The following is a 27,206-nucleotide window of genomic DNA, read 5'->3' on the forward strand; positions in this document are numbered from 1 at the left end:
CTTTTGTCCCTTCTCTTCCTAACTCAGCCTACGACCTACCTCTGAGACGGAGGTCTGGAGGCCTCTGCTTTCTCTGCTGACTCCCAAACATCCCCACAGGGAGCACAGGAAGCATGGTGGGGAGAGGCGGGAACCTGGCTGACCCCACTCCATTGGGCTGTTTTCACAGGTTCTCTGAATGTTCCCGATCCCGTGAATCCCAGGATATTCTCAGACTGTGTTTCTGCGTGCTGTGCAGGTGAGGTGTCTTGTGTCCCGGTCAGCCCCATACGTTCCCAGAAGTCCCTCTTGGATAGGGTTTAAAACAACTGATGCCCATTTCTGTCGGTGAGTCACACACGTGTTCCCTTTGACATGTGGGATGGAAAGGAAATCCGGCTTTCACTTAACTCGTCCAGCAGACCAGGTTGCATGTTGAGGTCTAGGTTTCTGGATGAGAGCAGCATGTCCAGCCATAGGTCAAGCCGCCAGCTGCCTGAGCAGTCTCCTGGGAGTGCCATCTCTGTGTGTTTGGAAGGAAAGGTGAGCAGCCTGCATCCATCTTCTCCCTGGGGACCAGGACGGTGCCTCCCAAGATCTTTCTGAAGGATTTTTCTCCGATTGTACCCCTGATCTTTTTCATAGTGACACAGTGAGTGAAAAGTTTCAAGGACCAGGGATTCAGTGTTTGGCTATTTCCTTTGTCAACCAGTCATATCTTGACCTGATTTTGTGATTTCATAACTATTTTATCTGGGTATCTCATTGGAAATTTAAATTTTAGCATCATGCTAAAGTACCATTTTTGAGCATGTAACTGTGTGGCAGGCACTGTTATACGAGATTCACATATCTCGATCCTCACAACGGCCCTGAGTGGAAGAAATTCTTACCTCTGTGATGCACATGAGTCACGGTAGGGGGGCGGGGTGGGGCACCGTCACAGGGGTGGGTATCAGCAGGAGGAGCTGATGTCAGAGCTGGTGGGGGGATCAGATATGGCTCTTAGGATTCTGAGCATGAACGTCTACTTGGATGAACTTGCTGTGGAAGGCTAAGAATGTACACATGCAGGATGGAATACCTTCACACAGGGTGGAGGTGGGTGTGCTTTGGACAGGGACTTCCCAACAGGCAGGTCAGGGAAGGGTGTGGGCACAGATACAGACCAGGAGTGCATTAGTCTCCCTGTGCTTACCCAGACTGTCTAGTGATCAACCTCACAAATCTAAAGGGACAGAACAAAAATAGCAATGGGCTGAGCTGGACCCAAAGGAGCAACGGCCTTCCAAAAGGAGCTAGTAGATACAAAAAAGGAAAAGGGTCAGAGAAGAAGAGACAGGGCGCTACAAGGAAAGCACAACAGTGCCGTCTGTCTGGACCTGTGAATGCAGCGGGCTGCAGGAGGGTACCACTCCCTGGGGGGCGATGTCAATCAAGGAAGCCTCAAAATCACTGATGGATAGGAATTGGGAAGTTCTGAGAATGCTTAGCAGGACTGCCTGGGACAGAAATGTGGTGAAAGCCAGACGCACTGGGTGGAAACTGAATACAGTATGTGTTCGTTACTATCCTTGCAGACAGCATGTCTCACTCGAATTTGGATAACTAGAGAGTTTCCTGCAAGGGCAATTTGTAAACAAGAGGATGGGGGTAGAAAAACTACACAGGATGATACGATTGCGTAGACCTAGAAGCTGGCTTCCATCACCTCTTCCAAACCTCCGGTCTGGAGGGGGAGTGGTTACGAGAGCAGAGAGAAAGAGAGTTCTGTGTAGAGGACACACCTGAGAAAGGTGAGTGTCTGGTCAAGGTGCTCAGCCAAAGGGCAGCAGCCCACAGCTCAGTGTCATCTTCACTGACCTTCCTTTTGTCAAGATGCTGTGTGTGGTTCACATTGAAAAACTCAGCTGGACGCTAGAATGAGGTGCTTTACTCATGTGAACATGTGCTAAGAAAGCAGATAAGAAGGGAGAGGAAAGCTGGTCTCAGATTTAACAAAATGTCTCATTTTCTCTTCTGTGTACTGTCTGCCTCAAGAATTAGAGTTAAATTTATCTTAGGCTGTAAGATTAAATGATACAGTGATAGAGTTTTTGACTAGGATGTTTAATGAAATAATCTCGGGCAGATGACATATTTTCAGTCACATTTATTCTTCAGACTTCTGACTGAAGCTGAACACCCCTACCCTCCAATAAGGTGAAGACTCAGCGATTCAAACACAATGAAATCTACACAATGCCTAAAAAAAGTATTATAACAATTTAAATCACATTCGAAGTGCTCAGATTATAATAGTAAATGGAAATATGAAGGATTCAAAATTTGATTACTTTCTTCTTCTCAACATTTATGCCTTAAAGTGATTGGGAGAAAACATACTAGAATATCGTCATGGTGACACTGACAGCCATGTGACAGCATGTGTTGTTCAATCCACGAGGTACATCACGGATGGATGGCCCCGCTGTGGCCCCAGGACCCACCCAGTGCTTCACAGCAGGCTGCCGCGGTCACTGAGCGTGGCAGGGTGCTAATTCAGGACACTTCCCGCAAGACACATGACTCCTTCAGTGGGTGTCTGAGCCAAGCCAGTTAGTCTAAACTTTCCCAGAACCGCTTTGCAATCAAAACTCTTCCTTTCTATCCTCCTTCCTTCTCCCTCTCTTTCACAGGATTTAGCTCAGCATCGCAGTTTGCAGACTCCTCCCACTTTATCCACCTCCCTCCGCTCCCATGACTCTCTGGTATGTCTAATCCCGACTTGACAACTTCTTCTCAAAGTAATGAAATGGACACGATAATCTTTGGGTGACAAGACTAGTGGTAGATTTGATTTTTCTCTTATTTTTATACAAAACTATTGTATCCAGTTACAGAAAATACTAGTAAAATTGTTAATGCATTGTTTTGTTATTTCATCTGCTTGCAACTTTTATTTGTTCAGCATGCATTTAATATTATCCTGTTAAGTGATTGGGGCCACTCCATGACAAGACCTGCCATTTTGTGGTAGAAACGAGACTGTGGGTAACTTAAACAGTAAGGGTACAAAACGGAATGAAAGGAATTTCACTAGGTGGTATTTCCTTACACAATGCAGAAGGACAGAACTGTGGAAAGACAAAGTCACAGCTGAAGCAGCGAGTAAACGACTACATGGTCAACGATTGGGGCTGGCTCTTCGAGGTAAGACACGGCACAGAAACTCAATGGCAGACGTGTGTGGATAAGGACACAGAAACTCTAGAAGAGGTAAGCAAAAGGAATGTGTGACATATTTAAAGAGGGATCAATAACTAATTGTGGAAATATAATTTGTAGTCCCCATTAAATTTAGAGATTAAAGTACATGTCATGTGATTTAAACTATAGTGGCATTTTTTGTTTGTTTTTTAGAGAACCCACTGAAATGCTTACTCAGTCCACTTTATTCTGTGTGTGTATCTCCTTGAACTGCTTAGTTAAGGAGTCAGAATATCCCACGTGCAGGCGTGAGTTTGGAAACACAACAGATCTGCAAGTCACATGTGGGCACAGAAGGATCATGTAAATTTCTGACTGTCTGCTCAGTTCCTCCTTTGTCAGCTGCATACCAAGGATGGAGCAAAAAAGTCTAATCCACTCTATGAAAGTTGACTACAGAATCTGCTTACAATGCAAAATGTCATTACCAGTAAGGATGTGGAAAGATAATGAGAGCATAATTAGGATTTATACTATGCCAAAGTATGCAGCCAGTATAATTGACACTACGTTTCTGACATTCAAATAAATGGAAACAAAGATTGAAATAAATGATGAGACTGCTTTCTTTGATTGGTTATTAAGACATAGCAGTTCCAACAGGTAATGGGGAAACACAGAATTAATAAAAAAGTGAGCGTTAATTCTGTTTTTTTTATTTCAAAAAAATCTTAACTTCTCAAAGGAAAAAGATATTTCATCTGGCTAGAAAATTTTTTCTAAGTTGACTATTATATGTATAATCTGTCTTAGTAGAGCTTTTTTGTTAACAGATATTTGCAACATTTAAAAGTAAACTATGATTTTTCTGTTTACCTTCTTATTATTTCTTATAAAACATCCCTGGTTGCAATAGTTTACAGCTGTAAAGTATTAATTTTAATATAAATTTAATATAAACTATGTATTTCTATAATTTTAAATATAGTAGTTATGCATGTGTAGGTATGTATTATAATCAAAGTACAAATTTTCTGACAAGGAAAATGAATAATGGTAAATATGTATAATTTATAAAATTATTTCATCTAGTCATTTCAGAGAGAGATCAGAATAAAAATCCTCATGTATTCTCCCTTTGTGCAGATTCTGCAAGAGAGATTAATAAAATTGCCAAGGTCATATAACCGGTACATGTCAGAACTCAAATTCTTCCCCAGGATTTCTACTGCGAATGTGTGCAGCTTTTCTAAATTCAGAGAATCACCACAGCACGTACCCTGATGGGGCATGACTCATGAACCACCTGGGTGCCTGACACCTAAGGATGGTCTCACCGCAAAGTCATTGAAACAAAACAATCATTCGGCTGTAACAAACGACCCCACACATGGCGTTGGTATCGAGTAGTTAACACAGATAAATGATATCCTCCATATTTGTTTATTTTCACACTGATAATATTTGTATCAGCAAATAGAAGAGGTGAAGTTAGTTAGTTAAAGCAAACGTTAGTTAAAGTATAAAAATAAAACTTTTAAAATATATAAACGAGGAAACAACTTTTTACATACTATTTCACTTGGTAAATTATATTGTACATTGAGTTAGAAAGATGGGGGAGGAGACAGAAGGTTGTTTATGCTAGAAGAGCTGCTGAAAAGAGGAACAGGATGATTTGATTAAGATCAATAAGGCTGTGATCCAAAGACTGATTCTCCTTTGGAAGGAGAGTGGCCATGAATGATCCTTCCAGAAAGAACAAAAGGTGGAGAGGAGAGACTCCCTGGGGCACAGTGAGCTCTACAGGGACCAGTGACCTGGGCAACAGTCACAGCAAGACATCCAGGTACGTGAGGGCACCTAACACCCCCCCCCAGAAGAGGGTACTCTGGAATTTCGAATGGTACATACGATCGCTAATTTGTGCTTCAGTCTGTAAGTCCATAGCGCACTAAGAAAGATACAAATTTCTTTTGAGGCATGTGTTTACACACCATGCGAGTCCCCAGCAGTGGGACTTTTTGGCTGTTCACACTATATTGTTATGCATATAAGTGCATATGCCTGTGTATATGTATATATGATGTATGTGCCTTTCTAGAATGTTCTTTGTGATCAATGACTTTTTTGCATATCTTCAGGGCATATATTTAAGTACCTGGAACTCTGTGTTCAACAAATATTGTTAAAATTAATGAATATGTAATTGGTTGGAATTACTCCCATGACTTTACTAATGCTGAAGGCCAACGTTAGAACCCTAGGAATTCTAGTTGGTGTCAGCTCTGGGTCATCACTGATTCAGGTATTCAACAGCATAGGCCATCAGTATTATGCCTGCTTCAGTAGCCCACACTTAAATGAGAAGAAATAAATCCATGAGGACACAGCTGAAGAGAACAGCTCGAGAATGACAGAATGTCCCAGTGGAACATCAACGATGGAAATCAGGTAAATGCACAAGTGACTTCTCCAGTGAGATAGATGTTTTGATTTTCCATCTGAAGCCAACGTCAGAAGGTGAGCTAGAAACAGAAGTCAAACCTCATCGATCTAAACTAGATTGTGTGTTTTGTGACTAGACTTAAGCTCAGTACCTTCCACTTAATACCTGTTCAATTAATATTCGTTCAGTGAATGAGGGCACTCAAGTGGGGTTTTTGTTACCATTTCACAAGAAAATGAGAACCTATCAGCAGGAACTACTGCAATAAATTTTTCAAAGTGCGATAACCTTTCTAACTTTCCCATGTTTGTTTCTTTACTATCCTCAGTCTTTTTTTTTCAAATGTAGTTATTGGCTAGGAAAATCATTAAAATTAGATTTGTTCTTAACTTCAAAATCAAAAGAAGGGGTGATGGATGCCACCCAAGAAGCGTACATTACACGGACCTTCCATAGAAAAAGAAACCCAAGGAAGCCAAGCCAGGGCTAAGAAAGGGCCAGTGGCCGAGTACCCACTCGTGGAATTTAACATTCCACAAACTGGAAGACCACGAGGCACCCCATCTCTAATTGGGCATCCAAACAAAGACTTAGGATCATGTATTTTCACAGCATCAGCGAAGCTTTCTAACATGTGATTTTCCCCTTTAAAATTAAATTATAAGAAATATTCTGGGAAGACAGGAGCAGCAGCAGCAGCACATGTCTCTGAATTTCCCATAAACATGAAAGTGTAGAGCTACAAAACTAGAATCATGAACTACATCTAAAACCAAAGTACGTGAATAGGTGTTCCCATGAAACCCCACAAGGAGTGTCCAGGAGCAAACCACCTACAGGGACAAAGGCAGGCAGCTCCTCCTCTGCAGAGCAGGAAGCAAAGGGAAGCGCCGGAGTGTGAACCACCTGGGAACAGACACTGAAGCCCTGACCAGGCCCTAGGGAGCACAGCCCGCCAAATTTAGCAGAGCTGCGAAAGATGGCGGCTTCTATGTGTCTCCTTTCATTGATGAGTCAAATGGTCACTGTCAAGTGTAGAGTTGGTGGAGAGATGCAGGCATAGGGACCTCAGGAGTAACCGATAGAAGCTTCCAGTGGACACACTGTATCCTGAGGAAAAAAACCTGTCGACAGTGCAATCCAAATTGAGCAAGAAAGAGAAACAGGGCAAATGCATTGCTATAAAATGTGTATGTGTGTGTGCACGCTCGTGCACACGTGTGCGTGATATGCCAAACCTCAAGCTCTCTGTATTGAGGACATGAATAAACATAAAGGCCTATCTCATCTATGAGATGCAAACATACAACTGTTCCCACCAAGCTGAAGCAAACGCCGTGTGCATACCTCTCTATACGACTGCTGGCTGACCTCCAGCTTCTTCTATTAAGGGAAAAAACCCTCAAGGTGGACACAAATGTGGATGCGGAGCGTTCGTCTAAAACAGAGGAGCGTGTGAGTGGTGCATGTGTATCTACTTCCATTTTTAAAACTGGAAGGATAAATGACCTGGGTTTTGGAAAGTTAACCTAGAGGGAAGGGTGAGGTAGAGAGCGCACAGAGACAAAGGCTGGCCTGCCGGAATAGACCGTGGTGGGTGATTTTTACTTTGGAAGTACGTAACAATTTCACATATTTTTTAAAATATATTTTAAAAAGCAATCCATAAATATTGAAAATAAAGTGAAAGAAGTGAAGCTAAATGGGTCTCCAGTTAGAGGCGTAGCCACCCAGTAGGGCGGCATCCGATGGGTCCTTGAAGCACAGTGACTGTTCTGCACATTTCAGAGCAAGAAGAAGGACAGAGGCATTTGTTCTTGACAATCGCTTTCCTGTGATTGTTCTGACAACGCTGGTGTGGCCTCAGCATGTGCAGCAAAGCCTGTGCTCTTCAAGGACGCAGAGATTGTAAATGAGGTTTTGGCTACAATTCTACCAGCTAGGACCAAAACCTGGTTTTAATGGTTATCCAGGTCATCGCTTTTTTTTCCCCATTCCTCCCATAGTGACGTCTTTCAGTATCTTCATTTGTGTTATATATTCCTACTAACGCGTGTGGACTTCAGATGTCTCCTCCTATGAGAACACACATGAAGCTATTTCTTATTTTTGCAGGAAAGACCCTACCTAATCATAGTATTTTGGGCCTTTCCCAGGTCAGTGCCCAGGGATTCACAGTCCTGAAACACGTCAATGTGTTTCACCACCATTAACACTTCTCTGAAAACATCAATTACAAATATTGCAAACTGACCTTCTTCTCAGAAGCATGTAAACAGCTAAGAGCCTACTTAGTCAATCCTAAGTGATACCTGCTTACTTGGCATCTATTGCTTTGAGAATGAACACACACACACACACACACACACACACACACACACACACACACACACACACACCACTGCTCAGAACACAAGGTAATAGCGTGCAATGGAACGTGATAGTCCAGACACGGCCCCGAGATAGTAACGGTACCAACGCTCATGCCCGTGCCTTAGAAATGCACTTCAAGTTTCCAAATAACAATGATGTCCTTTTATGGGAAACCTTGTGTTCATCTTCAGTAACATAGTGTCCTAATCATATTTGGTTATTGTGCCCATGAATCTTAGCAAGTATCCCTGGGAGGAGACACATACCGCCTGTGGGGTCACAAAGAATTCAGAACCTGTTTGCATGTTTCTCTCCCAAAGGACTGTGATTAGTCACCATTCTGAAATGTGAGAAGGGAGATGTTATACTACATTAAATTCTTATGACTGTAGAAATAAGGAGGTTATACATGCCTTGATAACATAAAATCTGCTTCAAACAGGAAAATATTATGGGTTTGTAACGCAGAAAATCCTATTCCAGAAGCAAATCCCCAAATTAATCAATAGAAAATGGTTTCTTACAGTGACATACCACATTTTATTTAAATGGTATGCATTTTAGCAAATTGTTCTAAGTACCTCTGAACTTATTGAAATAAGAATGTAATTTCAGGTGGAACGATTTTTATAGTTAAAGTCTGTTTAAAATGGCAAGATTTTACTGAACGGGGAGGGGTTCACTGGCTTCCTGTGCATACTTCTCCCCCACGACAACAGGTTAGTGCATACATTTTCTAGTTTTATTAAATTCTTACTTGGCTTTATGATTCAGTTTAGTTTTTAAATGTATTCCCAACAGCAATGTGAATTGCAGAGTATCTGCATACAGTTTATCTGAGTTAATAAAAAATATCCATTCCTGTAAATTGTATGTGGAAACTGGCCTCTAGCTTCCCTAGCTCTGAGGAATGGCGGGAAATGCACAGGACTCCAAAGCTGCACACTTTTCCATCTGCAGCCCCTCTATTAAAATCAGCCATTTCCCGTGGCACTGCCAACGGGCCATCAGGTGGTACAGTAAGCCTGCACCCAACTCCCCAGATACACAGCAAAAGCTAGAGATAGACATTTTCTTCCTAGTAATTTCTTTCTTTCTTTCTTTCTTTCTTTCTTTCTTTCTTTCTTTCTTTCTTTCTTTCTTTCTTTCTTTCTTTCTTTCTTTCATTCATTCATTCATTCATTCGTTCGTTCATTCACTCAAATACTCCATGAATCCTCTAAACATTGTACAGCATCAGCGACTTCATTCTCACCCAATTAGCATGGTATAAGCACCTGTCCAAAGAAAGGTGTTTTTAAAAGGAATGGTAGTCTTTCTGTGATTCCTTGTTTGGAAAAGCCACACACTAAATGCTGATGTTAAATACCATGAAAACCATGGTAAAAGGAAAAACAAGATCATTTTACAACAAAACGCCACCATACTACTTGAAGGAAAGACACTAGTTTATAAGGAAGTAAGGCCATATGTTCCACACTAGAGCCCAGTGGAAAAACCAGGGTGTGCACACAGGCCCGACCATCGTGCGGGGGGAGAAGGTGGGGGGGGGTGCTCAGTGTCTGTGATGGGAGTCCCCTGTCGAGCGGAATGAAACTGAATGCAAAACCCGTTTCTCTCAGGGCCTGGGGGCAGCACGTGTAGCGGAAATAGGCAATTTAAACACATTTTGTTGTGAGATACAAAGAAATCTGGACAGTAAATATTAAAGGGCATTCTCACCATTAGTAAGAATTAGTAGTGGAATTTAAGGCAAACGCACTCCGTGTATTGAAGTGGAATGGACCGACTCACTGTGAGAATGGCGGGGCTCGTTTTGCAGCAGGTAAGTTTATCAAATCAACGTGTTATAAAGTTACACATCGTGCAAACTCACACAGTGTTCTACGTCAGTTATACCTCCATGAAGCTGGAGGGAGGGAGGATGAGAACGTGGACTGCGCGCTCTGTCATTCCCTGAGACCTAGTACGTCTGCTCGTCTCTGTCACACCCTCTTGGGAAACTGTCACTGACTATTAAACCATCGACCCTCTACACATGCTTGGAGCCCCGACACCTGAAGGACATGATGCTCGAGGGTATAACGATTTTCCTGGGAAGCGGAGCTCAGGTGTATTATTTATGAAGAGTGCCCCAGTGTCCGCTGCCCCAACATGCACTGACACCGGGAGGGAGAGTGAAGCAGTCTGACGAAGAGCGCGACGGACACGGGCCTGGACGCCGGGCTCCCAGAACTGCCTCTGCAGCCCTCACGGGGTCACCACCACGGAGGCCTCTAGCTTCCCACAGCTGGTTAGGACCACACCCCTTCGCACACTGCGGGACGCCCTTCCGAACATCTGCTCCTAGAGTTTATTTGTTTGGTTTTTTCAGATACAGAAACAATGGATCTAAATCATACTGGCTCTTAGCAAAGACTCTTGTATCTGCTGACTCTCTACAAGCGAATTCCTCTAAATGCCACAAAGTCACTACGTATTCCTTAAAAGGAAAAAATACCCCACAAATTATTAAAGTTTAAAAATTACGATTAATAATAAATATGTACATATTGAAAGCACGATCTATCTAAAAGGATATAACGTGGTGTGAAAAGGTCAGCCCTGGCAGGTTTATTTTCAGTATGAGAAACACAGGAGCCCTGGCCAGGGCACAGTCGGCCCCGTGCGGCACCACGTCTAATGAGCCCCGCGCTTGCATACGGGTGGTACCAAGTAAACAGGAGCGGAGGACAAAGGCAGCTGAGCCACTTTCTCTGCCATTGGACGATGTATCCAGGGAAGTGTTTTCTAACCTAGAGTGCTTAGATTTCTTCTAGTGAGCATACAAGTGCTCTGTTACACACTCACGTGCAATACGTGATGCTGTGCTTTATTCCATGTATACTCTTTAAAAAGTAGATACACATTTCTCATCAAATGCAAACATGACCACCACCAACCCTTTTGATTTTATACAGATCTAAACAGGATATACCACAAGGTAAGTTTTCCTCAACACATGTTTTTTGTAAAAATGATTGAAATTATCACGGTTTCCTTAAAAGGGACCTGTAAGACATTAAAATTTGGGACATGGCTAATGATAAATCTAATAGCAAACTGCATTAAAATCACAGTACCAGACTGCACAACCCCAGCTGGCTTCTCCGTTAGTGGCTGTCATATAGGGTGACGGTGAGGGTGACAGAGAGAGCTGCCTTTCAAAGACTCCTGATTTGTCTCAAAGGTTCTTTCCAATTTCATTTAAGTTTCTCAACCAGGGAGCAGCTGAAATGATTTGTAGTTTCATAAAGCAGCTGAAAGGCCGTTTCACTGGCCAGAGGGAATAAACGAGGAATCGGAGTCCCTCCAGCCCATCCAGGACAATGCCTGCCGCTCTCAGCCTCGGGCTGTCAGCTGTTATGACAAATGATTGTGTCATCACAAAACCAAACTCTCACTCTAGTCTGCTCATGCTCAGTGACTAGATATGTATTCTATGATGGAAGCATAGTTTAGAGCTTCAAAACTGTGGAATTTCACATTAATATGATTTCTTCATTTCCAAAGACTAATTGCTCTTCTTTTAAGAAATTTAAATTATAGAAAAAGAAATCTTTCATGTGTCTGGATGCTCATGGTAAGATTTCCATTCCGAACGGTATGCAGAGTCTGGTAAGAAAAAGCAGTGCCATGTGGGCCATTTGTCCACATTCTTTTTGTACAAGCGTTCTTCCTTTTTTTCTCTGTCCCATGTACACACACACACACACACACACACACACACACAATTTTTAACTTACGTTTAGAGATTAAAATTTTAATGTAACTGAAAGTGGTACACCTCATACATCACATGTTTCAGGCAGTCTTTATTTCCCTGAGGACTCTGACATAAATCACAATAGAGTTGCCTTGAATTTCCATATTAGTGTATGTGTATGTACATATCCTTTAAATTATTTCAACTTAATACCCCTGGTTGACAATTTGAATTTTGTCTTTTTCTCTGCCCCTCCCCCTACACCTCTTATCACATTGTTCATAAAGAAGTACCCTTACAAAAAACCAGGGACCAAATATATCACTAATATGACCATCTCAAGTATTAGCTTAGACTTCACATCTAGAGTCACACGTGGTGGCTGTCACTGATAATGACCAGGCCACGTGACATGGTCACGTCATTGGTGTGTGAACAATATGTCACAGCCTGCTGGTCATCTGCGCCTGAGAAAATGCACTTGAAGGCACCCAACAGGCAGTACCCTGTGACAGGTGACACGCTGTCCCCTACGAAGGCATCCACACCCTCAGTGCTGCCTGACAGGGAGCTGTCCATGCAGGGGACATTTTGTATTAACGCATTGCCAGCTGGGAAAGGATCGGTGTGTCACATGGTAGTGACTTACACCAGGTGACTAGAAGCGAGAACAGAGCCCCAGAGGCTGAGGCTCTGCTTGTAAGAAGGAGGCTGATTCCTGCAGCCACATTCCTGCAGCATGTGGTCCCGGGGTAGCAGACACTAAGGGAGGGGTGCTGTCCACTTCCCCAGCCTGTGGAAGGGAAGGGCTGGGAAGGGTAGAGGACAGCCGGGCATGGGATGTCCAACCTGTTTTGCAAATAGATTATCTCAGATGGCGGTGCCAGGTGAACAGTGAGCCCCGGAAAGGAGGAGAGAAGGAGAAGCAGAGAGGAAGAGCCAGGGGAGAAGGCAGGGGGACTGAAAGAAGGGGGAAGAGAGGAAGGGAGAGGAGGTAGAGGGGGTCTCAGCAATACAGCAATCTGTGAGAGATGTGCAGAGAATGGGCCAGGAAGTGACTTCAGGTGTGGAGGTAGCTAAGGGGTTAAACGTTGGATGTACAGTATTGAATTTTAATTGTTGTGTAGAATTGTGGTACAGCCTGCTTTGTAACTATAAGCCTCCATCAAATAAGTGCTCTGCCGAGGTGATGTTTTGGGAAAATCAAGACAAATGTGGCAAGGGAACAAGGACGCAGAGACAGATGGCCTGGTTGTGTTTCTTTGTCCCTCTCTTGCTGTGTGGCTTTAAATTAACCACTCAACATTTACAATCCCATTTTTCTTATCTTTAACATGGGTATAATTACAACCATTTTAAAATTCTCAGGATTAGAGATGCATTGTATAAAATACCAATCACAATGTATGCACTTAAATATATATATTCAATATAATTTTCACATTATTAATAATAATAGGAAGAAATTGTGACACGTTTTGTAAACTGTTCTCATTTATTTTCATTTTTGTTAGCTTACACATATGTGTTTCCAAACTCAGACACATATTTTCTTGAAAATGCTCTGTTTTGCATCGAGTCTCCTTGCTGAAAATCGAGGTCTTCTCCAATGGAATCTGTTTGTGGAGCCCCGTCTGTGTCAGTGGAGTCACTTCCTACTTCCTCCGCCTCCCTTCCTAGTTCCATTACGTAAATGTGAACTACACTCGGGTTTAGCCCTCTTGTTCCGTATATTCAATTCTCCAAGTCCAGAGGCCTCGTCCTTCAAATGTCTCAGGGGTCTCTCTTCCTCCCAGGCCTTGATGTGGCCCGTCTGATGGAAGACCCAGCTTCCTGCTCCATCCATCTCAGGATGTGACGTCATGTGGAATGTAAGTCCTGCTTCCATGCCCCACAGCTGCCCCTGGAAGTCTCTCCTGGCTAACCTGCAGGCCTTCCTTCCTGGGTGGGTGATAGCCAAACCAGGTACACTCAGGACATGGCTGATCTTAGCCGACCTTGCTCGTCACTTTCCGTGCTTCCCCATAGGGACTTTGAGCAGTCAATGCCCCCTCCTCCCTTACTGCACTTTCCACTGTGAGCCCTAAGTTTTCTAGAACAGTCAAATCAGTAATTGGCATCTTCATAAAACTGACCTAATTTTTTCAGCATCATTTCACTGCCTTTTAATTCGTTAAACAATAGTATAGTCATTATTTTGTGTTTGGACCTTTGGCTAAATACTCTCACTCTCTCCCCAGTGGCTCCCAACACACATGTTGGGTGTCCCTCCCTCTTCACGGCATTACCAGCATTTACGTGGCCCTCGCTGAAGCATTCGGATAATGGACAAATGGCTCTTTTGCTCTCTTCCCTGCATTGAAAGCAGTGAGCAGACCCTGCTGACTTATCTATGGGGTGTCCCCCGTGTCCACTGTGCCCTGTGGCAGTCCCAGGGGCACAGGGTTAGTCCCAGCCTCAGCCCTTCCCCTCCATCCTACACTGTTATTTCCCATAGACAGAACTTGGGTACATGTACTCTTAAAAGAACACAGCAGTGCATTTACTGCAGAATAAAGCCTGAACTCCACAGTATGTCCTTTGAGATGCTTCAGAAAAAATTCCAAGATCACTTTTCAGTGTCTCTTTCCCATTTCTACCCTCCAGCCACCCCCGACAAACACTGTACCTTGCCACATCGGACTTTTGCTGAGCACTTCTTTTTCCCCGGGCGGTTCTGATGGTGGCCTTCACTGAGTCCTTGAAGATGTGCTTCAAACACCACTACCCCCACCACGTTTTTCCGATCACCCTGACCACAGAGATGCTCCAGCTGGCATTCCAGCAGCCAATTCCTCCGTTACTGGTGTGTTTTGTCAGATTTATAACACACTGAAGTTTTTTGCATGCCTGTGTTACCTCTGGTAGACTACAGATCTCAGTCACAGTTTCCAGAAGCTATGCCTGTGTTCTCACCCTCATCATATAAAATTGTACTTTGACTGCAGAAGGAAGTTCCTTATCACATTTTTCTGATTGAATCCCACTTCTCTTGGAGCTTGGCCATGGTTAATCGGATTCTATATAGAGAATTATCTCTTCAATATTGTTGAACTCTGTGACTGCCAATTATTGGTAGACATCAGATACTTCTGTTATGTTTCTGTATTATTACTAACATGTATAACTGAACGTTAGTTGTAGTCATTTATATGTTGATATTCACTGGAATTAGATCGAAACTTAAAAATAAGCATAAAGAAGTATGACTTGCTGATCAATATTTTTAAAAAGACTATTAGAAACTTGCTGTATGAAGTTAAACTTTCCTTTGTCCTGTGTAGAGTCTAAAAGAAGTTAAATAGTTTACAGCTGCCATAACACAGAGGGCACACACACACACCCCTTACGTATTCTTAATGAGTTAGTTTCAAATTTTGTTTTTAATGAAAATTCAAATCTCTATGTGAAAATTATAAATGCACATAAAGGAGGAAAGCAGTTTCGGCTAAAGGCTAAAAAATATACTCTACTTTCCATGAAAAACATTGGACTTTGTGGTTTTTGTTTAACCAAATACAAAGTAAAAATGAAAACATACTGGTATTTAAAAATAATCCATACTCCCTATCATCTCTGACATTTGTGCACATGACCATTTTCATGAAAGGAACACAAAAATATTTTCAGTCTTTCACTTACTTCATATTCTGGCATTTATATTGGGGCAGTATTTAATAAAACAAAAATCCTGAATATGGAAGAAGCATGATGTAAAGTAGTTGTTCTTGTGTGAATTCCTTAATTTGCTTAATACCATTTTAAGACATCAAATTTGGAATTATAGAACAAGTAAATGAAGTTTTAAAATACTGAAAAATTAAAGGAATTGAAGCATTCCTTTACAATTCTTACAACTTCACCTAACCTATTTCATTAAAATGTGGCTTTGAGACTCGTTTCTTAGATTCTCTATGTATATGTGGTGCTTAAAACAAAGAGTTTTATTAATTTATTGCTTGCTCACTAGAGTAAAAATATAGCCAAAAATAGCAAATTATTAATAGTAATATATATGTAACATCAAAAGATAGACTCGAGGGAAAAATACATCTCTGAAAAGCTTTCTTTCCAGCGTCGCATGGCAATTACTGCACAGACTAGCTGTACTGGGACACAATTAGACCTTTGAAAAAAATTTCTTTTATGATTCTGATTAAGAATACAAACATGCATACGTAATATGTATGTTTGTAGGACATATCCGAAGCCTAATGCCCATCATGAATGAATTTAATAGATTAAAAATACTTGTTTTTATGTTTAAGCTTCATTATACTACGTTAAAAAATAAAAGGTCATTGCATGAGCTTGGCAATAGAACAAGTTACAAATTATGACTTCCATCTTAAATTTCCATTTATTTGGGTCATATTGTTCATGAGGACACTTAAGTCACCAAGTGAAAGCATAGAGAGAAAAAATAACAATCTGCATAGCCAATGATCAATGGAAAAGTCCAGGATGCAGTCAGTGCTGACACATGGGGTAAGACTGGAGCCAGCCTTCCAGAACCCAACAGCTACTGTGCTCCCTGCAGGGTATGTAATGTGGGACAGGCCGCTGGCACTCAGGGTAGGTAGCTCGCTGCTTCTTCTACCACATTGATTACCAGAAGCACACGTGACCTGGATTAAACTGATGACTTGAGTTAACATCTGCAATGCACTATAAATAATGAAGGGAAGGTAGTAAGAAAAGTATTTTTTTTATTATTACTGCTTTTTTACCTATTATTTTGTGGTTAAAATGTTCACCTAACACTTCAATTCCAATCATTACTATGCCATCCTTATTATTTCATTTCCCTTTCGAATTATCCAACAGCAGTAAATACACCAAAGCTATGTTTAAATTATAAAACATCTGGCAAACATTTCAAAAATTTAAAATCCAATCATTTTTTTTGTTTCTGAAAACAACTGCATGTAGGTATAGAGCTTACATTTAGCATAAACTGTTTAAATGTCTCATTTAGTTCTGAAGCGTGTTATTTTGGCCGACTTATCATACGTATCAGTTTAGCCACAATGACTGCATAAATGATATGGATACAGAGACACAGCCTTGTTATTTGGGGCTGGACATTTTCTACATTTGTGGCTAGGAATTAGCCCCATACACGCACACACGCGCACACGGCAGAAATGGGCACTGTTCACTCATGTGTGGACCTATGCACACGTGCACACACACATAATGCACATGTGCACAGTGGTCCCTTCCCAACTTTCTTTCCTCCTTACTAAGCACAGGAAATGATGGATTTATTTTTCACACCTGTCCACTCGTCGGAGCCATTACTGCCCTGAAGACCAAGACTTTTTTTAAGTACCTGTGTCATAATAATGGTCCTAAACTGTATTACTGCCCTGAGTGCTTCTTGTACTTGCATTTGAACGGCAAATCAACTGCAATGACACCACTGCAAATGGAAAGGCAGTCCGTTGATTTGGCAACTTCTTGTGATGGGTTTGGGCTACAAGAGGGATTTTCAAGCTCATCGTGACATGGCTGCTTTTTAAGTTCGGATGAGCTACATATTCTAGTAAGATATCTGATCTTCCTACGTCCTATGTTCCATTACGGAAAAGAATTATTTTTGTTTCCTGTTAAATTTTATTACTTTGTTTGGAGACTTTAAAATGTAGTTTAACTTTAACCCCCCGCCAGTTTCTTCTTCTTCTCCTTCTCGTTCTCTCTCTCTCTCTCTCTCTCTCTCTCTCTCTTTTACATTTTAAGACATTGAAATCAAGATGTCTTCTCTATAGCAGAACACAAAGCTTTGACTCGATTTCTCCCAATTTGAGGTAAATGCAAAATGTTTGATTGTAGTATTTTCAGAATTTGTTTCAATTTCAAGATCTCTTTCAATTTCCCCCCTTTTTTTTCAGTAGTAATGGTACAAAGTGAAATTGTACCCCACAGGATTTTTTTTTAAGTAGAACAAAAAGAAATTTAGAATTAAATTATATAAACCTAGTAGGCAGCAAAACTTAATTGTGCCTTTTTATTTTTAAAGAATGATTTCATAGACTCAGAGCAGATGAGCAGCTGACACGATGGAAAGAGTTCTTAAGTTCACACACATAGCCACACACTAACACACAAACGCAAGTTAGATTTTTTGAGGCAAAGAACCAAGAAGGTACATTCTTTCCTATTAGCACAAAGTACTGAGGAGAAACTTATTAAAACCTATCTTAGCGTGATGAAGAGTTACTGTCAAAATACAACAACTTCATCCCAAACAACCACAATAAGACAAGCCAACCAACCGACGCCTGACTGTAACGATACGTAAAGTGAGAACTGACCATAACCAAGGCTAAGCACGGTCAGACCAGACTGGAAGGCACACTGGGCTGGTACTGGATGAATAACATCCTCCTAGGGGATAAAACTTTGCACACAGCCTCCCTGCTCACAGAACCCTGACCTCACACCACAGACATGCTGCGTATCTCATTCCCATCACCCGATGCCTCCATTAAAGAAGGACTTTCACATGACACATGGGGCCATACTTGGCTGCACTGTTTCACAACAGGAATTACAAAGAGATACAGTGGCTTCCCAACAGACTGAGAATACACACAGACACGCCCAGACCAAGGGCAGCCCCTGCAAAATGTCGAAGCGCTGGACAACATCAATCTCTGGAATTCAATGATTCTTCCTTGTAAATGTCTCCTAAAGACATTGCTGTGGAATTTGTTTTTCTTACTGCTATTTAAAAATCTTTGAAAACTGAAATGGCTGTGACTAATTTCTAGGGTTGGCGGGGAGTAAAATAATTGTACAAATTACCCCTGTTTAAGGAAGAAACTTGCGTGAAGCACGAGGTACTGCTAGATTAGAAAAATTGGGTGAAAAGAGAGAGGATCTGTACAAAAGGAAATGATGACTACAAGTATTGCAGTTACAGCCATTATAGAAAACAGTATGGAGGTTTCTAAAAAAAATTACAAATAGAATTCCTAGATGATCCAGCAACCCCACTTTTGGGTATTTATCCAAAGGAACTGTGATCAAGATCTCTCAGAGATGCCTGCACCCCCTCGTTCACTGCAGCATTCTTCACAACAGCCAAGACGTGGAAACAACCGAAGTGTCCATCGATGGGTGAATGCAGGAAGAAAATGTGCTGTACACGCATAATGGACTACTATTCTGCCCTAAAAAGAAGGAGATCCTGCCATCTGCGACAATGGACGGACCTGGAGGACACGGTGCTGAGGGAAAGACAAACTGCATGGTCTCACATGTAGAACCTCAAATGGTCAAACTCACAGAAGCAGAGATAGAATGGTGGTTGTCGGGGTTGGGGGGTGTGGGAATGGGGGAGTGAGGGTCAGAGTGGACAGAAGTTTAACTACGCTAGTCAGTCAGTTCTGGAGATCCCTACCTGGTGGAGTACGTACAGCTAACAATCCTGCTCTCTATGGTTAAGATTTGCTAAGAGAGCACATCTTATGTTATAATAAGTGTTCTTACCAGCAACGATAATGCTGGTACTAATCTAATACTAATTCTACTGCTAATACTAGTAATAAAGGAAGTAGGAGGAAGCTGGCAGGGGATGGACATGCTCATGTCCTTTTTGGTGGTGATGTTTCAACCTCATCGAATCCTGTACATTAAATACATACAACTTTTGACATGTCAAACACCTTCACAAAGTGCCTCAAAAATTAAGTATCATTGATGCCTTGCCATTATTAAATGTTAAATAGATAACTAAAAGTTTCAATTATGGAATACAGACTTCAGAAACTATTTTTGTTCCCTAACATTTAAAGGGATAGAACTTTGTTTCATTTAAAAGAATGTGCTGCATAACTTGACGCATTACAGACTCACACTACGCGTTTGCCATCACACTGAGTGGACCACAACGTGACCTTAACTATACCTCCCACAACTTGATGATAAAGAATTGGAAGAAGTACTTTTGTTTTATATACTTCGTAGTATCTTTCTGATGAGTGAAGACGATTTCTGTGGGTTTAGTTTTCAATAGCAAACTTACAATGACCACTTTGAGTTCACCAGGTGAACTTACATTAGCTACTAGGTAGAGATGTTAGGAACTGTGATCTCAGTTTAAACAAAATCAGTTTAAATGACTGCACTTCGTAAAGCGTAAGACTCTATCAGTTAAAAGACAAACTCTAATGTCTGAGAGGTTAAAATGTTTGTGAATCTTAGAATCAGAATATGGTAATCAAATAACTGAAAAAAATCAAAGGAATTTTTTTTTCTTCAACTCTCTGTTATCAAGTAAACGAGGTAGTTTTTCCCCGTACCAGCACGTTCCTTTGCTATTTATGGGTAGATCATTTCATCTCCACAGCGACCTGTTGAGTATGTACCATGATCAGGTCTCATGCCACCAATGAGGGAAGTGTGACACTTAATTAAGTAACTTGTACAAGATTATAGTTAATGAGTAGAGCCAGGATTCAGTCCTTTCCTCAAAACTCACATTTTCAAGTATGGTTTTCACCTACCAATGAAAACAGTATGTTTTCCACCCAAATCAAGTTTCCTTCAACAAAACACAGGCTCAGGCCCAGGAAACAAGCGACTTGTGTGCAGCAGGTCAGGTCTGTCTGAGGCGGGGTTCTAAGCGGGGAGGGGGTAAGAGAACCTGGCTTCTGTGCCAAGGAAAGGCCTGTGCTTCTGTTTTGCAAAGAAAGATTAACGAGCCCTAACAAAGAAGATTTCAGATCTTTCTTGCTTCTGTTGCTGCTTTGGAAAAACCAGCTACCAGTCAGACGTTTTCGCCCCCAGGAGGATAATTGGTCCTGTGTTATTTTGTGTCATTATCATGAATCGAGGTAGGGATTCATTTTTGGTTTATTCTGCCAGAGATTTCTCAAGGAGGTGCTCTGAATTGGAGTATTGTTGTCATACATTGATTTTGAAAATGTCACAGCTATTATTCTTTGAATATGTGTCTCTATTATCTTCTTCTGGAGGTTTGATTAGATTCACCAGTGAAAATTAGGATTGCCAGATTACATGGAAATACCACACCGCAACATGGAATTACGTTCTGGTCCTAGAGACAAAGCTAAGTCCCTGGGACACAGAGAGGTTGGGAGTAAAACCATGCAAAAGGATTTAGCAGGTAACACTGCTAAGGAGGAAGGATAATATTAAACTAAAGCAAATCCTAGTTAAAAAAAAAAAACACAACAAAACATTTCAGGTGTGATGTGTCACTTAATAATGATAAACGTTTTATCAGGAAGATATAGGAATTCTCATGATCATTTATTTCAGAACAAAAGGAGCTAGTTTTGGTTTTGTTTTCCTTTTCTCTTTAGTGAGTCTCTAGATGTGAATCCTGATGAGGTATCTTTTGGTGATTATCCAACAAGAAGTTGGCCCTTGCTAAAGAGGCTCATTATAATCAGAGCCAGTTAACTGGCCAATTAATTAATCACTGTTTATGTCATCACTGAGAATGAAAAACTATACAAGAGCAATCAGAAATCATCCTGGGGTATCAGGCCTGAGCCCAGAGATGAGGCTCTAACAGGGATTAGTACCCCACCTCTAGGAGACCTGGCCAGCCTGCTTGCTTCTTCCAGAAGAGTGTCCACGCTCCCAGGGAGCCCCTCGCTACACGTCAAGGGGCAGAACAGAGCTCGTGGACTTGAACTGTGTGCTTTGCTGCTGGAAGAAGGTGTTGCTGGCTCGGAATCATCCTCTGCTGGAACCTAGTCAGAGCCAGGACTCTTGCTAGCGTTGGATCCATTACTCTTCAGCCCGTTTCGAGTGGAAGTGAATTCAGGGAGTATCTAATCTTAAAATCTAACTTGGATACAAAAAACTTTACAACTATTCTGAGCAGAAAATCCTCAGATGATCACAGGCCTTGCTTTAAAATATGTTTTTAGAAAGAAGTAATAATAATTGACCGATACCTACAAAACAGGTTTAAATAAAAACACTCCTCAAAACCCTTCTTTCTAACAAAAAGTAGAAATGTTCTCAACGAACCTCATCAAGAAATGAACACATAAAAGCTAAGTGAAATTCAGTAGAATAAAATTTCTGGGGACAGTGACTAAAGACAAGGCGTTAGCTTCCTCGTTCTCTTGATACTTTTAACCCCGACTCATCACTCCACATTCCAGGAATATTTGTGGCAGAGCCATTTGGTGTTTCTCATGGTCATGTTAGCAAGGGTCACACAGTGGCTTTTGTGAACCAGGGGGTCATGAATACGAAGTAAAGGAGATTCAACGTTGGATCCCAGATGGAGGATGCCGGTCCTGCCTGAACAGCGCTGTTCCCAGCAGGCTTCCCCTGACTTTTATTTCTCCAGGACGGTCATGCTCACTGAGCTTCAGGCTTTCCTCCTTGTAAGCCATGAAGGGCTGTGGGCATGGCTACAATCCCGGTACATGAAACAATTCCTCTGGCGAAACTGGCTTGTTGTGACCTTGGCTTTATTACACGATATCCAAAATGGTGCGTTCAATGATCTGTTTTCCCTCCTTTTTGGTTAATTTCCTTTTAGTGATCATCACTAAAGTGGCAAATACTAAGCTCGATGATTTCTGAGTCTGCACTGCCACCTCTGAACAGTATCTGAGAATCTAGGTCTGCTTTTCCAGATGCCTAATGTCCCATGTGGACTCATTAGACCCGAAACCAAACTCCTCATCTTCTCAGCACCTTGTCCTATAGCAGATTCTACACAGGCTGGAACCCGCGATGCCACCACATCCCCACCCTTTTCCCTGCCTGTGCACTGAGTGTGTGCCCGCCTCCCATCACTCTCCCTCTGCACAGGCTCTCCCAATGCCCCCTCTGCACCCTGGCTGTCACCGAGCTAGGCTGAGGGAATCCAACAGGCCAGACTCTGTGCTAGCAATCCCCTACCCTCTCTCTCATCCAGGGCTCCCCACAACGCGAAGACGGTTGGACTCAGGTGGTGTTACACACCTGCAAGCAGAGGACTAGAGAGGTTAACAAACAGCTCCAAGGTTAACCAGTGAATGCTGGCGCCGAGTCTCCAACCCAAACGCAAGCCGTTGTTTCCCAGCAGCTGCTGAGTCATTGAAGACAGTCTAGGTCTGGTCTTTGCTCTGTCGCTTATCAGCTAGAAGAGTATCTTGTTATTGTTCCACCTCATTTTACCTGTTCAGAAAATGTACAAATCTCCTCTTGCTGTTGTTGTGGGCATTAAAAGACATACTGCCTGTGAAAAATCAGCACGGTGCTTAGTGTATTTAGCAGACTAATATGCTAAATAAAGACTACTTTAAAGCCACATAATAATTACTACGCCTGCATTGTGGACGCAGGTTCCTTAACAGGCCTCCTGGAAAACACTTCCCTGGTTCAAACAATGTATTTTTCTTCAACCCCAGCTCTGATCATCCCAATTCCTAGAACAGCAGTTGTTCTTATGTCCACAATCACTGTCTTCAGGATTTAGTCCCACTGCTATTTCTTATTTCCTTTACCATCCAGGCAAAGGATGGTATGCCCACATACCCCGCAGCATCCCAGCTGCGCCGGCGCCCTGGCCGAGAACACACCTCCCCGTGTTGACGAGCTCGTGTCCTGTCCAGCCGCACAGGGCACTCACATGCTCCCTGCTCCAGGAAACCTCTGCAGGGCCTAAAAGAAGCACTGCTGTCACCCGTTCTTCGTCCCCGCTGTCCACAGTGATTCTGTCATAGCACACGAGCATTCTGCCTCCTAACGCAAAGATGACTCTATCCTGTCCATCCTACTGAAATAAAAACTGAGTACTTTGCGTATCTGTGCAAACTATGATGATGAATGACGTACAGCAGCCACAGCTGAGCAACAAATGATGGGGCCATCGAATTAAAGTATATCAATATATAAGAAGTAAATGTTTCCTGTTAAATGACGATCTGTAAGGGACAGTACTGGCTTCCGCCTCATCTACTAGTGTAGGACGACATGTCTCACTCCCAGAAAAGGAATGTGAGGGTGGGAACAGCATCCAGAACTTTCTATGCACAATTTCAGATTCTTTTCCACAAAATCATGGTTATCCAAAAAGAAAGTCAAAGCAGAAACCAAATGCCAAAGATGGCAACCAGAATTTTTAAAGTTGAAAAACGGTATTTCCTATGAACCTGTAAGGAACCTAAGAGGGTCAAGCCCCAGTTCCAGTCAAGTTCCTGATATTCTTAGGTTAATATTTTTGAGGGAGAGCCCGGAACACCACCCAAAGGGGTGACAAGAGTATTTTCCTCAAAGTGACTGTGTACATGTGTGTAAAGTATATAATATCCATACACACATACATGCACACGCACACACGCACATTCTTTCTCACCCTGATACTGCTCCAGCCTTTGCTAATTTCAGTATCCTATTATTCTGTGTGGGGTTGTGTCACTTAGGAAGTCATCAGTGACCTCTGAATACTGTATGATTAGTGGTGAATCGGTATTTGTTTTTCTGCTCAGCACAAGTGAAATAGCTGGATTTGAGCAGGGCAGTTTGGCTAGTTAGAAAGAACTCTTTGGTCATATAACCTGTTAGGTGAACATGAGGAAACCCCTTCCTTTAGGCTTCGGGGTAGAATCATTAAGACAATCTGGTGAAGCACAGGATCTCTTTTTAGGTTAATGGTTTTGAGATGAAAATAAACTAAAATTTGTATTAATTAAAAGGAATAGTACATATAAAATACAAGGAGAAAAAAAACAGAAAAATCTAGCTAGATCTCAAGAGGGTCCCTGAATCCCTTCACAGCAGTATCTGAAGCTTGGGTCCCAGTCAAGTGACACTTCACTTGGGGCTCGGTACAAACAGTGCTCTGGTTCCCATGAACCTTGAAGCTTTTCTAAAAGTGAACTTATTTTACTGGTTTTAATCATGTTTTATGATAGTGTGATAGGTCTTGGAATGGGGAGAAAAGCTGTTATTTTGAAGTAGTACCAACGTTTCATCTTTGGAGGATAAAAAGCTTACTAGCAAGAAAAGATAACATGATCTTAACACTTTAGTTCCTTTATAATTCCAAGTAGTGTCCTATTATTTTTCCATATATATCTTTGCTAAAATCATTTATCCACAGAATGAATTCAGTTATGTAAAGGACAAGACAGGCACAAGTGATCATGTTAAATCAAGATGAAAAGAAGGGGGACTTATTCTCAGAATTGTTACCTACCCACACTGGTGTAATGCGTTTGGCTTTGTCGCTATCTAACGGCAGACATGGGGTGAATTTGTCACACAGTCAATCTGATCATAACCTAGAGGGTCTGCCAGAACCACTGCTGCATTACCCAACACGACATGACCGTCCAGCCTGAGATCATGACGGGTGCTTTCTGAGGTCTAGTCCCACGCCCTTCCCCATAAAACCGTTTCCCGTTTGTGTGTTCACAGTGCACCACCATTTCCTATCAGCAAACACGGTGCTACCTGAGGTTACAGGACGGTCTCCCCTGGCCATCTGGCGTTGCAGTCGCCACTGTCAGACCCAACAGGCAGGGGCGCCAGGCTAGGGTCCAGTTCTGGGGCGGTGTTAGCGCCCTGCCACCAGCCCGCATGCCACGTGCCAGCAGAGGCCCACGTGCCAGCAGAGGGCCACCGGGGTGGGTTCTGGTGGGACCGGCCAGGCCTGGGGCGGGGAGGAGGGGACCCACAAGCGGCCCGAGGGGCGGTTCGGTGGTACCCGGAGGCATCGCTGTGAGGAGTGGCGAACCCCTAGTCCGCGAGGTTGTTTTCCTGCCCATTTTAGGTCAAACCTACCGCCCCTAACCACTGTGACTACCGAGGATGCTCGGACAGTCAAAACTGCGCTGTCTCAGCACGCCCCCCCCCCCCCCCGTCCGTGACATACGCAGTGCGTGCCGCCTCGCGTGTCCTTACCTGCACGTCCCTGACGTTCATCCGCGTCCCCTCCTTCCCCACGAAGATGTCGTCGATGTCCACGAGGACGTACCGGTCCAAGGACAAGGTCAGCCTGTCCCCGGACAGGAAGGCCACGGCGTCCAGGAAGATGAGCTTGTGCAGCCAGAAGCTCAGGCTGTGGCCGAACAGCACGCGCTGGATGCCGTCGTGCAGCCCGCGGTCGTGGATGACCGTGGCGTGGAGCGGCTGGCGGCCCAGGGCGGGCGCGGCGTGGCCGGCGCGCGGCGCGGCGAGCAGCACGGGCTGGTAGGTGGAGTGGTTGGGCTGGAACACCGTCCAGTCGGCGCCGGGCAGCGGGCCGGGCTGCAGGCGCGGCGCGCGCGTGACGTGCAGCAGCGGCGAGCGCGGGTTCACGCGGCAGTCGGCGAGCGCCACGTTGCTGAGCAGCGCGAGCGGCAGGCCGGCCAGCGGCGCGCGGGGGGCGCTGCGCTCCGTGGCGCGGTGGAAGGCGATGAGGCTGACGCCGAAGCGCACGCAGTAGCGGTGCAGCAGCTCGCGCCGCCAGGCGTCCAGGCCCGCGTAGCGGAGCACGTTCTCGTAGATGACCAGCCCGTACTTGCCGCGCCCGCCGGCCGTCAGCGCGGGCACGGCGCCCCGGCCGGGCGCGATGACCATGTGGTACTGGACGCGGCTGGACTCCAAGGTGGCGGCGATGTCCTGGCCGAGCTGCGAGTACTGGCTCTCCACGAACAGCAGCACCGTGCGCTCCGTGCCGGCCGGGCCCCGGGGGCGCGCGGAGCCGGGCTCGCCGCGCGTGGACGGCCGCGGCCGGAGGTCGGCGCACTCGGCGGGCGCCGTGCTCTCGGCCGGCGTCACCGCGCGCGTGTGGCCGGCGTAGAGCAGGTAGGCGGACACGACGACGCTCGCCAGGCAGGAGGCCGCCAGCAGCGCGAGCAGCGCGCGGAAGCTTCTGCGGAGCCGCCCCGCGAGACGCATGGTGCGCAGCGCCTGGGGAGTCGCTTCCCTACAGCGCCGTCGGGACACGGTGGGACCCGCGGCAGGGACCTCCGCCCGGACGTTCATGTCACCATCGCCGGCCATGCGGGCGCGGGGTGCGATCACAGCGCGTGGGAGCGGCGGGGCCGCGCGCCCGGGAGACCCCGACCGCGTCCCACGGCCCGAGGGCCGCGGACTCCTGCCGGCATCACCTGCAGTGGGGAGAAAAGCGGTGAGTACACGGGCGCGGGACGCCCGCGCGTGTGCGTGCCGGTCACCGAAGCTGCTGGCGTGCACTTAGCGCTAAGATAGTAACAGCCGAGGTTCTACTCCTCAGGCTCCAGTGTTAATAAGACATCGTTTCCTTGTTCTCAAGAACACAGCATCCTATCGACGCCGTGAACACACATGTATGTTTATGTATATGTAATATACATACATACAAGTGCATATAAAATGTACACTCCTGTATGTTCTCTATGTACAGCATGTCACACATAGGCATAACGGTTTCAGACAAGTCACCTAAGAACAGTAAGAACGGAAGCTGTCGTGTAGAGTGTT

At 43.9% G+C, this 27,206-nt stretch overlaps 1 protein-coding gene across 3 annotated transcripts in view; it reads right to left on the reverse strand.

The window, feature by feature from the left end:
- The window catches only part of LOC308509191 (bifunctional heparan sulfate N-deacetylase/N-sulfotransferase 4-like), a 206,333-nt gene that overhangs the window by 149,038 nt on the left and 30,089 nt on the right, over positions 1-27,206 (reverse strand). For all 3 annotated transcript variants that reach the window (XM_081076935.1, XM_081076934.1, XM_081076936.1), the window contains exon 3: positions 25,665-26,854. In XM_081076935.1, the coding sequence (XP_080933061.1) occupies positions 25,665-26,747 (1,083 nt within the window). In that variant the 5' untranslated portion in view covers positions 26,748-26,854. The remainder of the gene's footprint in view (positions 1-25,664; positions 26,855-27,206) is intronic.

Source organism: Rhinolophus hipposideros, assembly GCF_964194185.1.
Source record: "Rhinolophus hipposideros genome assembly, chromosome: 16".
NCBI classification, from domain to species: domain Eukaryota; kingdom Metazoa; phylum Chordata; class Mammalia; order Chiroptera; family Rhinolophidae; genus Rhinolophus; species Rhinolophus hipposideros.